Raw genomic sequence first — 13,436 nt, 5'->3', positions numbered from 1 at the left:
CAATAACTAAGAAAATGTTAACCAGTTTGATGAAAATATTTCAAATTGTATATGAAAACACCACACTGTACCCCATGATTGCATCAATGTACACAGATATCATTTAATAAAAAAAAAAAAGAAAAAGAAAGAAAGTTTAAGAGTTTCTTGCAAAGCTAACGTTGTTTTATATAATTTAGCAGTTTTTTCCTTAGGTATTTATCCAAAGGAATTGAAATTTTATGTCCACATAAAAACCTGCACATGAATGTTTATAGCAGCTTTATTCATAATTGTTAAAACTTAGAACTAATAGGTAAATGGATAAACAGACTGTCAGACTGTGGTATATCCATCACCCACAAATGGAACATTTTTTAACAATAAAAAGAAATGCCCTATCAAGCTGTGAAAAGACTTGGAGGAATTTCAAATACATATTGCCAGGTAAAAAAGCCATTCTGAAAGATGTATGATTCTAACTGTCTGACATCCAGCAAAGGCAAAATTATAGAGATGGTAAAAAGATCAGTGGTTTTTAGGGTTTGGGAGGAGGGAGAGAGGAATAAATGGATAGAACACAGGAGATATTTATAAAGGGAAATGAAACAATTCTGTAATGATATTTTAATGGTGTATATATGAAATTATACATTTGTCAAAATCCTCAAAGAGTGAACCATAATGTAAACTATGGACTTTCCAACTACACTAATGCAAGATGTTAATGGTCAGATTGGAGAAAGGGGATATATGGGAACTCTATATTTTCTGTTCAGTTTTTTTTTTTTTTGTAACCTAAAACTTCTTTAAAAAATAAAGTCTGCTACTAAAACAACAACATGATAATGACTTCACATTCACTAGGATGGGTATACTCAAAATGAGGGACAATAACAAACATTGGCAAGGATATGGAGAAACTGGAACCCTTGTACACTGGTGGTGAGACTATACAATGGTGTAGCCACTCTGAGAAACAGTCTGACCATTAATCACTAAGATAAACACAGAGTACTAGCAATTCACTCCTAGGTGTACACCTAGGAAAAATGAAAATATATGTCCACACATAAACTTGTATCTGAGTGTTCATAGCATCATTATTCATAATAGGCAAAAGTAGAAATAACCCAATGTCCATCAACTGATGAATAGATAAATAAAATATGGTCTATCCATATAATGGAATACTATTTAGCCTCAGGAAAAAAAGTACTAATAAATGTTATAAAATGGATGACCTTGAAAACATCTTACTAAGAAAAAGAAGCCAGTCACAAAGGACTACATATTGTATGATCCCATTCATATTAAATGTCCAGCCAAGGAATCATCTTACAGACAGAAAATAGATTAGTGCTTGCCGGTGGGCTGGAAGGAGGGAGGAATGGAAATGACTATCAGTGGGTGTGGGGCTTCTTTTAGGAATAGCGAAAATGTGGAATAAGAGAATAGGATGTTTGCACAATGCTGTGAATATTGTAAAATCACAGAATCACACACTTTAAAAGAATGAATTTTATGCTATGTGAATTGTATCTCAGTAAAGCTATTATTTAAAGGATTAAAACAAAACCCAAGCTATCCAGCAAATCTTTTATTTCCATTCTTGAGGGTCCATCTTGTCAACTTTGACATCCAGGGGTGTAAATCTTAATGTGTTCTAGTTAAGAGTGGGCTTTCTAGAATGCCCCCTGCCTCATTTTTTTTTTCATCTGTGAAGATAATATTGCCTATTTCATAGCATTGTGTGGGCCCTTTGGTCTTCAGTTTATATAAATTTTTATTCCTCTTCACCTCCAAGAAACATTAGAGCTAGTTCTCTGGACTCCCTAGAAAAGAAAAAAGATATCAATAACTCTTTCTTCATTCTTAGCTTTGATATGGTGATAATAATTGCTATATCTATTAATTTTATAATACATTTACTGTATCTATGCATTCATATGCAGTATCTTAATCTTTGCAACAACCTTATGAGGTTGGAACTCTTACTATTCCTATTTGAGTTATGAGAAAATTGGGGCTTAGCAAGAGATTGAAGGCTCAGAGACCTATATAGTACAGATTGAGCATCTCTAACCTAAAATTTAAAATCTGAAATATTCCAAAGTCCAAAACTTTTTGAGTCCTAACAGGACACCACAAGTGGAAAATACCATACCTGATTTTATGTAATAGCTCTCAGTTCAGTGATGGCTCAATGCACACAAACTTTGTGTCATTTACAAACTTGTTAACATTATTGTATAAAATTACTTTCAGGTTATGTGTATAACCTGAGTTAAGTAAGGAATATAAATGAATTTTGTGTTTAGACTCAAGTCCCATCTCCAAGGCAGCTCATTATGTATATGAATATATTCCAAAATCAGGAAAAATCCCAAATCTGAAAAACTTGTCCCAAGGATTTTGGTAAAGGATACTCAACCTGTAAATGATATAGGCAGGGTTTAAATCCCATCTATACTCATAACTAAGGTATTGTACTAGCCCTTTAAATAAGTGTTTCTATATCTGAAGAATTTTTAGAAAACATCCCTACCTTCAATTTTCTAAATGCAGGTACACAGCCTTAATTAGGAGATTTTATATCCTAATATACAACTCAAAAGTTTATTTCCTAATGGATTATAAATTGTTGCTAGTATGTACTTCAAAAAAGAGTTTCAACAGATGATAGCAAGGAGGAGAGCACTTTAAACTTCCATATTTATCTTTTGGGGATGGGTCCATATCTACATAAAAGCAAACAAACTCTGCCCCAAACTAGTCTGGTGGTCGTGATAGAAACATTTCTTACTTATGGACGTTTCCATCTCCTCCTCACACTATGATTGCCATTCAGACTGCAAACAGCTAGAAGTAATTAGAAAATTAGATAAATGAAGCCCATTAGACTTAGAGTCTGGACAGCCAGTGGAGACAGGGAACCAGAGAAACAGAGGCCAGCAATGAAGAGAGGGAGGCCAGGTTAAAGCTAAGCTGAAGAAAGGAGAGAGATGGGCTCAGCTCATCTGGGTGGGCAATGACAAAGTATGGCAACTGGAGGACAGGATGTAGGACAAACTATGGGTAGATCGCGGGGTAAGACCTTCAGGGTAGATTCTGACCACACAGCTGGAGACAAGGGGCTGGGAAGGGAAGCACTGATAAGAAGAGAGCTTAGAACAGGGCACTGTGAGACTCAACAAATCCATCTCTCCAGTATGCAAATGCCAACTAGAATTTAGTAAGTTCGAAAGACCTAGTAAGCCCCTGTAGTCCAAGGTCTTTATTTCATAGTTGAGGAAATTAGAGCCAGAGAAGTAAAATCAATTTCTCAAAACTTACTGGGCCCAGTCTAGTAATATTTCTAGACAATCATATCATAATCAAAGCTAAGTCTTAAATCAATCCAAAATATGTTATCTAAAATATTTGTGTCATTGCTATTTTTTGCATTTAATCTGCCCATAAATATTCTAAAATTCATTCTTTAATATATTAGAAACTTTTGCTTATTAATATTGAGTTCACAATTCTTATATAAGTTACTCTGGTGACAAACAAAAATCTTAATATGATAGAGTTTTTACACGGTATGTTATTATAGGGCTCATGGAAAATGGATTTTTGAGATGTGATAGATATATGTACATACATGTAGTTGTGTAAATGCTGGTTAAGTCATTTAACAATCATTACTGAGTGCCCTTCTGTTCAAATCAGTGTGCACATACTGTGTAACTGTGCAGTGATTTCACTTTGAGGTGGGATGTGGGGGATGTAAGGGGATTTTCCCAGTGAATTCATGACCACTTCCCTTCCTTTGAATGGAACATGTCTTTATAAAGCTGTCCAAGGTCCAGACGGAGGCCTGGGCAACTCCACTGACCAGAGCATGAATACTTTACAGAGTTCTAGTGTTTTGTGTTTTGGAGGAGGATACGAATAGTCCTCGTCATAGACACATGAAGAAGACTGGAATGCTTAAAAATTCCAACTTGTTATCACAGATACCTTTTCTCTGATAGTTCAAAAGACCGTGTTGTGCAAAATGTCACACACACTTGCATTTACGTTTAAATTTGCTGAATGCTTCACTGCAACTTGGTGCCTTTCCATTGCCTCCTTTGAAGAAACACCTGCATCCAACTAGAATTTTAAAAGCCTCTGTAAAGTAATTCAATAGTGGTAAATTTACTATTTAAAAATGAAGCAGCCCTTTCCGTCTGGCGGCAGCCATCACATCCGGAGCTGTGGTGGAAGCAGCAGTCTGATGGAATGCGCTTTCCTCTGAGGGTACCGCCAGCTCTCCGCGCTCCACAGAGCTCCTTGCCCCACCTGGCTGGGTAAAGCGCGCAGACTGGGATACAAAGGTTACATCAGGATTCGCGTGTGCTGTGGTGGTCTCAAATGCCCAGTTGCAAGGGTGCAACCTATGGCAAGCCTGTGCATCGTCGTGTTAACCAGCTAAAGTTTGCTCGAAGCCTTCAGTCTGTTGCTCAGGAGCCAGCTGCATGCCGCTGTGGGGCTTTAAGACTCCTAAATTCTGACTGGATTGGTGAAGATTTGACGTACACATTTTTTGAGGTTACCCTCATTGGTCCATTCCATAAAGCTATCAGAAGAACGCCTGGCACCCAGTGGACCCAACCAGTCCACAAGCACAGGGAGATGCGCCAGCTGACATCTGCAGGTCACTTGGACAGGGTGATAAGGTCCACCACACTATTGGTGGTTCCCTCCGTGCAGCATGGAGAAGGAGCAATACTCTCCAGCTCCACCACCAATATAAGTAATGTTTGTAAAATTCATAACTTAATAAGCAATTTAGGATGAAAAAAAGAATCAATCCAAGAAATGTAATAGTTTTCTATTGAAGCAGTTGTTTTATAAAATATTCATGAGCAAAGGCACTTTTTTTTTTAAAAGTGGAGGCAACTTACTAAAGAAGAATTGGAAAGGATCCTTTAATATACACAAATAGATCAAATTGAAATTATCTGGAAAATAAATAGCTTCCAAGAAGCACACACCTATGGTTATTTTGAAGACAAAATAGAAATACCTAATTAAACAAAAAAGATTATTTCATCTTTAAATTTATAGGAATAGTCTTAATAAAGATACATTGAAATGAATAAAATTGCTCTAAAAGATTCAAAATGTGTTTAATTCTAGTTAACAAAATTATGAAATCCTAAGAATTTTGCCAGGGTGTGTGAGAATAATTAATACTGATAGACTGGAGATAATGCCAACTCCAAATCTTTGCCTTGTCAAACGGGGAAAAGCTACCCTAATGGATGTGAATTGAAACAGCACACATTAAAAACATACCTTTTACACAGAAGAGTTTCAATTAAGGTAAAAAAATCAGTATTTTAAATTAGTAAATTATAAGTGGAAAAATTTATAACATTTTCAAAATGGCATTAGTGAACTACTTCTATCTATCCTGGTCCCCATGACCAGATTAGGTATAGATGTAACTTAGTTATCCATATAAATTTACTGTATCTGTATATTTGTGCAAAGTTAAAACATTTAAATTGGATAACAAATTATCTGATCAATTAAAGCACTCACTATTATTTGGAAAACTAAATATTTGACCATAATGAATATCTTAATTATTTTGACATGTGAAATATATAATGTACTTCTTTTATATGAAGTTACATTTGAAATTCCCCTACATTTTATATTTAATAAACTGATTTATAAGAACAGTGACTTTGTTCTTTTTAAAAATGAATTTTGAACTACCTAAAAATTAAAAAATTTCTGATCTAAAGGTCATTATTGCCATCTGCTGGTTAGGTGGTTTAATTGCATTTTTCACAATAATCCATAGCTTTACTAAAAGGCAAAGGGAAAACAGTTTTAGACATACGTGACTGGATTAGAAATCTCTATCTGAGAAAAAACAATTGTTAAGTCATGAAGCAACTCCACGTCAAAAAGGATAAGATAATGCCAGAATACATTGCATTATATCAAGTTATAATGTGCTATTTTAATTGCCAGTTCACTGCAGACTAAGTATAAAGCATACTGGTGTAAGCTGTCGCCAGTAATTAGCATGTAGTAAAATGTGACCCTAACAACAGTCCAGTTACAATAACTAAGTCAAAAGAAGTGACAACCGTTAGTGAAGTTGTCTATTAATTTCCTTATAAAAACATCCATGATTCTATTCAACTGTGAATAAAACTGTCATGAGTTTCTTTTCATACACAAATCTACTTCTCACCTTAATGAAACAATGTACAATGTATAATTATTTACTAAACTCTCAGTTTTATCAGTTAAATAATGAACGTAGAATATGTATTTAATGTTCAATGTTATAACATACAAGTTGACTGCAAAAATCCAGGTGAGCAAAAAATGATTTGGCAGTAATAATACTCACAGTGTATTCCAGGACAGCCAATCTAGAAGTTGGTAAAGGGACATTTGTTTATTAAGCATGTGCTATGTTTTAGGTTCTTGACAAGCATTACTTTATTCAATCACATCATCCAATAAGACAGATACAATTTTCCTCATTTTTCAGATGAGGAAATTAATCCTAGAATGTATAAATGCATTGTCACACACTGGTAATCTTTCTATGCGTCCTCTATATAAAAGATTTAGAGGAGTGCATGGCAGATAGTTAATCTTATTGTTACTATATATATATGAATCTTAAAACATATTCTGCCTCTTTCTACCTTAACATTATATCATGACTATCCCTATCTCATTAAATATTTATTCAACATGACTTTAGTGCTGGAATGCTTCACTACATATATATTTCATAACTTAATTTTTGACATTGAGGCTATTTCTATTTTTTCACTGATACAAATAATAGTACAATAAACGTTCTTCTAAAAAGATCAATTTTCAAACAGTAAAAAGGACCAGATTTGTATTTTCCATGGCTAGACCACAGGTAAGAACACATTTTATTAAGTGACCCAGAAGGCAATCGGAAACTCCAGGAAAAAACAGATTGACCAAAATAGGAAACATAATAATTGCACTCCACTTACAGTTCCAAAACATATTAAAATACTCGTGTTAAAAAATAAGTTGCTTTGAGTTTGCATATTCATCCGATAATATATTTTTATCAGCCACCCATAAATTCCTTATATCTGTCTATATCTGTCCGATATCAGTATTGAACAGATAGAATTTATTGGCTGTTAAAACTTGGGCATATTACCACATTCCTAATCTTAAATCTTTTAGTTTTCTCATAGTTATTGTATGAATTAAGTGAGAAAACATTTTAAGCACCAAACACAGAGCCAGGAAATGCTTCTTGAGAAAAAAAAAATCTGACAAAACAAATAGTAATAGCACTTATTAAACACAGATGAATGACAAGATGAAAAGTATTGTCAGTTAAGTGCTCTAGAGAAGGCATAATTAATTCGTGCTGGAGAAAGAGCCTGGGACTCAGAACGTGATGGAATTTAGATAGTTTGGGAGAAAAGGATAAAAAAGGAACACGAGGGCTTCTCAATATGAGTAAAAGAATGTAGTAATTATGGAGTCTCACTTTGGCATGGACTTCACTTTGAATGACTGGGATGGAAGATCTATGTCCAGTGAAGTGGGAAATTAAAGTGAAAAAGGTAGATTGGGGCAGATTATTGAGGGCACTCATTAGTAAGTCAAAAAGTTTACACTTTACTTGTGGGTTTTGATTACCTAGGAACATTTTTGAGGTGTGTTGTGTCAGGAAAATTAGCGTAGCCACAAAGGACATAGCTTAGACAGGGAGATGAGAATTAGGGCGTTCAATCGGACCCATCATGAAACAGGTGAGAGGCGAAGTAGTATTGACTCCATCATTACAGCCTGTTAACAGAGGACATAGAAAACATCATTGGGCACTGTGGCCCACTGTGGCCTCCTGTAGGACTGCGTGATGACTGTGGGCTAAGCAGTCCTCTTAGTTGGTCCCGAGGCGTGTCTAGTTTAGGAAAGCGCTGAGCCCTAAAGGCTCAGGAATTTGAGGGACCTTGTCGGCTCACATTTAATTTTCCACGACTGCGAAACCTCAGTGCCAAGGAGTGTCAACCCGAAGCTTTGGAGCTGGAGCCCCCGGACTCAGACCGGCTCAGCCCCTCCCCGTCAGAGGTGGGTACTGAAAGCCCAACACAGCGTGGTCGTAGGAAGAGGCTCCTAAGGTGTCCACTGGCTTCCCCTCTAGCTCTCTTTCTACAGCCATTTCTTTTAACTGAGCTCTCCTTTCCCTTTGATACCTCGTTAATGAATGAATAACCTTTTGGTAAAAATATCACAGGTAAATCTGAGTTCGAAGGAAGGAATTAAATGACAGGAAGCTCCTCAGACTCTTCCGCCCGCCAGGTTGCAGCCCGAGGCCCCGCGCAGAGAGGGACCGCGCGCACCGCGGGGGGCGTGGGCAGCGCGTGCGCTGGTGCGCAGTGGGTGCGCGCGCAGGCGAGCGGACCGCGCGGGCCCCCAGCCACGTTTCCCGGTCGCCATGACGACCGGGCGTCCCGCAACGGCGGTGAGGGCGAGTCGTTGAGGCTGTGAGGTGAGCCAAGTCCCTCCAGACCTCGCCTGGCTCTTCTGGGCCGCAACGGAGAGTGACCCAGCTCCATCAGAACAGGGACTATGAGAAAATGGTCGGGCAAACGAGGAGTAAGCTCAAAGAAGCGGCTCCAGAGCCCAGTCAGTCTTCCCGAGCCATGCAGTCCAAGCGGCGGCGCCGGGCCACTGGAGCCGGGGAGCCGGAGATGGAGGAGGAGCCGCAGAAGGAGGCGGAAAAGCCGGAGCTGCCGCTACAGCCTCCGCCCGTAGGGCGCGGGAACCTGCCTGGGGGAGCACGGGACTACTCTCCGCGGAGGATGCGAAATCTGAACGCGCAAAATTGCTTGCAACTGGAGGTGGTCGCCAGGACTCTTTTTCTTGGCCGCTTCCAGTTCCTCCACTTTCTTCTAGAGCAGCTCCGCGAAAAGGTGCACGTCTTGCAGATGCGCCGTTTTTCCAGCAGGACCACTTTCGGCATAGGTGAGCAGAACCGGCGGGGGGAGCCCTCGGAGGGAGCCCGAAGGCGCGGCGCGCCCCACGCCCCTCCAGCCAGGGCCCGGGAGCTCACGGCTCCGACGCAGGGACTCGCAGCCTCTTTCCTTTTGAGTTTCAAGATTTTAAGTGGTTTTCAGTCTGGAAGATCAATTTAACAAGCAAGCGTTTGCAGGTGCCTCGCAGCAACATTGTCCTTGGAGAATTTCTGACAAGAATCTCCAACTTCCTTAGTTATTGTCTTAAAACTTTTAAACAGTTTTTTGACATAGTGGTCAAAATCTGGGCTGCCAGTTAATTACAATTTGTAACAATAATTGGCCAGCCCTTGAGGGACAAGACCTTATGTTCCTTGGCGCCCTAATAAAGCAAAATAAAACTTTTAAAATTGAGATCATTAATAATGGAAATAGGATCAAATAGGCACCATGTTGGTACCCATTTACTTTCATCTTGCTGTGGAGCTTCAAAGCCTAAAGCTGTGGGATTTTTCTTATTTTAAGGGCTTGAAAGGTTTTTCTTCTTCCACTTACACCACTTACACCCCTCATTTTCTTTCACCTTAAAAGGGAACTTAAATGTTGTTGCTATTAAAATTTTAGTTTTGAACCTTTTCCTTGGTCAGACTGGTTTGCTGATAAGAACCGAAAGATAGATAAATGTCTCTTTCTACAATTTATTGTATTTTTTTCTCCACTATGAGTTGACTGCTGCTGTCAAACTAGAATAAGTTCCTACACTTGGAGTGTTAATAATACTTGAGAAATAATACGAGTTCACATTTAGATTTTATCAGATTTCTAATTACACATACAGACATAGCCAACATCCACAGTCAACATGGTCTTGGAAACCAAGCCGTGGCAAATACAACCTCCAGTGTACTGAGCTCTGACACATTGGAGGCCCTGGAGAGTTGGGTGAAATAATGACTGGGTATATCGTGTTATGGGTGTTCAGAAGAGTGAACAAATATTTTAGGGGGAGAAGTGACATCAGGGAAGATTTCTAGAAAAAGGTGGGATTCGAATTGTGACAAAGGCTAATGTTTAGATGTATGGATCTGAAAACAAGTATTAGAGGTTCACAGCATGGTTCTGTCAGTTATAGAAGAAAACATGAAAGCAAAGTTAGGCTGAAATGAAGGTCATGAAAAGAAGAGGGAATAGAAAGTAAATCAAGAGGGTGGATTGGGATTAGCTGTGGAGAATTTAATTCAGGGCTAGGTGTAAAGTTCAAGTACTTGAACTTAATTCCATAGGAAGGCATTGATTGATTCCTTTTTTTCTTTAAAAAATGTTTAATGAGATGAAATCCTGTGTATAACTCAAAGTTAACCATTTTAAAGTGAAAATTCAGTGGCACCAAATGATTTTTAAATAGGAGAGTCACATGATTAAAACTGTGCTTCAGAGAGATTATCTCAGCAGCAGTATGTAAGATGGACTGGAGATGACTGAGAAAGGTAGCTGAAAGAAGAGTTGGAAAACTATTATTGGAATCCAGGCAGTAATGGTCTTAAAGAGGGTAGCCACAAAAGGAATGGAGAGCAGAAGACAAGGTGAGAGTTAATGGAGATAGATTGATAAGTAGGTGGTGTGGTGAAGGAAAAGGGGAGCAGAGAGGGAGAAAGTTCAGAATGAAGGTCATAGATTTGGGAGTTATCTGTGTTGTGGAAGTGATAGTTGAAACTTTTTAAGGTTGAGTGCAATTGCCAAGGGATACCAATGTGGAGAGAGAAAAGTGTGCAAAGTAAAGATATTTGGGGAAGACTTTCAAAATTTAGTTTTAAGAGATGAGAAGAAAAGGAAAAACAAGCATATACGGTGATAGTGGTCAGAAAAATAGAAGAACTGAGAGAGTTGATATTATGAAAAATGTGAAGGAAAGAGATCTAAGAATCTGACCAAATGCTACAGAAAGATTGTAAACCACAAGAATTGAAGGCTATTGACTGTGATAACTGAAAACTCATTGGTCATTTTAAAGAGTTGTGGAAACTTAGAAGAATGACTAAGAATCTTGTCATTTAATGGGGGTGGTGTATCTCACACAGTTTGAAGGGTTGTCAGATCACAGGAAGTGTTTTAATGTCTAGGAGAAGCAAAGGCTAAAGTAAAGAATCAAGGTGAGGGTGAAATTGAGGTTCAAGTTCCACAAGGGGCTAATCAATGGGGCAAAGTCTCAGCAGATTTGGGAGGGATAGAATTTAAGGCACAAATTTGAGAGGCTAATTGTGGAAAAAGGGGATGAATCCTCTTCTCAGGTAGAAGTGTTAGAAAAGTCAGGGTTACCACAGAGAGAAATGCTTAGAGAAATGTTGAAGTGGACATAAAAGTAGTTGGGAGTGCTGGTGTAAACTGGTCATTGTTTAGTTGCAGCACCAGCAAATTGAAACCAATAGACTCTCACCAAAGATTATAGGGAGAGGAATTTTATTTGCCTATGGGGAAACTCAGCAGGCCATCAGCCTTAAAGCACTAATAGCCACTGCCCCCCAACCTCATTCCCATAAAGCCCTTTTATGCAACTTTAGTTCGGTTTCAGTTATAGAGTTACAGTTATAGATGTTAGGTCATGGGGAAAGTTTTTAGCTAGCATGCAAAAAATCATAAAGAGTTAATGATTTTATTTTTCAAGAAACCAGAGTGCTATTGTGTGTTACATAGTTTCTTTCAAGGTTATTTCTGTATAGTGTAAAGTTGTGGGGTTTTTTTGTTTTTTTGTTTTGTGGTGTTTTTGTTTTTGGAGGCTGAGTTCTTCTGCAGCTGTCTGCTGCATTTTCAGGACTACCAGCAAGTGTAAAATTTATTTTTCCTTCCTCATTTCCCCTTTTGAGACCCCATTAATCATGAATGGAGTCTTATCCCATTCATTATCTGGATTTATGACTATTTGATGATAAGGTTGACCCATGAACAATTTGCTTGCATTCTTTTTTATCAGAACTGTAAAGACTGTGCTTTTGAGAAATTGAACAAAGATAGGTAATAGGCAAGGCAAAAGTGAACATTCTCTGATTATAAAGAGAAAACTTAGAGTTTTAAATCTTCTTAGTTTAGAAAACCAAATCAAGAATCCGGGTTAAACCCACTTTACACTTGTACAGGTACATGAGCTATTTTAGTTACCTTTTTAGTTATAACTTCAATTACTTGTCTTTCATCATCAATCTGTAAGCAGCAGTTAGTTAAATTGAATTTTCTACGCATTCTTCTTTCAGCTGCCGGGAAGTAGTCTAGGGCCAATCAGTTTTGATAAATAGCATTTCTCATTTGGGTTTCTTCACGGGCTAGTAGGATTAAGACTTTGCTGGTTTCATTTGCTGTTATTTTTAATACTGCTTGTAATCAGATAATTCAATTTAACATATATGTATTGGGAGTCTGTACCTTCATGACCTATTTTCAGCCCAGGTGGCTGGACCATAATATTGAATTATTCACTCAGGAGGCCATTCATTGTTACTTTAATCTCCTATTATCACATCATGTTTTTGTCTTTGCAGTTCAGAAGAAGCATAAACTGGAAAACTTAACAGTTTTTAAGTCTCTAGGGGCAGTAGGAAGAAGGAAGGTTTGATCATACCTATTATACAACTTACATACCATCTATCAGGAAGCTTAATGTAGGCTTGGTGGAGCCTAGTAGAGGCCAGTTGGAGCTAACCCATTTGATTCTGATCCCTGGATAGTCCCAAGCTGCTTTGAGCTTTGGGAATCTATTCGGGGGGTTTAGTTAAGTTACGTGTTTGCTCTACCAGTTAATGTTGTTACATTTTTAGGCCTAGACACGATAGCTTCCTTACCAGGATAGCAAAGTTGCTTTCTTCTCTGGCTAAACAGTATTGACCTATGATGGACGTTTTTAGTGTCCATCTGTATTCAACAATTGAGCATTATTTTCTACCAGGTGGAAAACAAGTTTTTAGTTTTAGGAGGAAGGTCTGGAACAGGTTGTTGTAATTTATTATAGAAAGCCTGGTACCTAGGTTTTGAGTTTGTTTTTTTGGACCATTTTACTTTTAATTGTTATACTTATTATGATAGGTTCCTTTCCTTGTACATTTATTCCTAACATAAGATCTTCACTTTGGTTATATTTAGTATCAGTGGATTATAATTTTTCTAGTTATAACCAAGGGAAGGAGGTTTACTGTCTAATGAGTAACAAGTTCCTGTTTTATATGATGAAGGGGCTTTTCTTTTTATTAAATGTACTATATTGTTGTCATTGGGATTAATCTATGTGGCCAAAATTATACATGGCCAGTACATACATCCTGCACAAGCACCCAGTCTGTGACATATGTACTTGTCTTTCTTCCTATTGAGTTTCCTAAGATGGATTCAGTATCAATCTTTTTTTTTTTTTTTTTTTTTTATTGAATGGTAACTGTGTACATTGATGCA

General features: G+C 37.8%; 1 protein-coding gene across 2 annotated transcripts in view; it reads left to right on the top strand.

The window, feature by feature from the left end:
• Nucleotides 1-1,993: 1,993 nt before the first annotated feature.
• Nucleotides 1,994-13,436, top strand: part of LOC100966452 (probable C-mannosyltransferase DPY19L2) — a 164,702-nt gene continuing 153,259 nt past the window's right edge. Inside the window, exons 1-2 of one of the 2 annotated variants that reach the window (XM_003788579.2) lie at nt 1,994-2,026; nt 8,679-9,012. In XM_003788579.2, coding sequence (XP_003788627.1) covers nt 1,994-2,026; nt 8,679-9,012 — 367 coding nt within the window. Of the gene's footprint in view, nt 2,027-8,624; nt 9,013-13,436 lie in introns of those variants that run through there. The other variant, XM_023512443.1, reaches the window with a different exon arrangement.

This window comes from Otolemur garnettii, unplaced genomic scaffold (genome assembly GCF_000181295.1).
Source record: "Otolemur garnettii isolate 467f Iridium unplaced genomic scaffold, OtoGar3 scaffold00028, whole genome shotgun sequence".
Lineage (NCBI taxonomy): Eukaryota > Metazoa > Chordata > Mammalia > Primates > Galagidae > Otolemur > Otolemur garnettii.
Note: the sequence above shows the minus strand (reverse complement) of the source record. Positions and strands in the feature narration are given on the sequence as shown.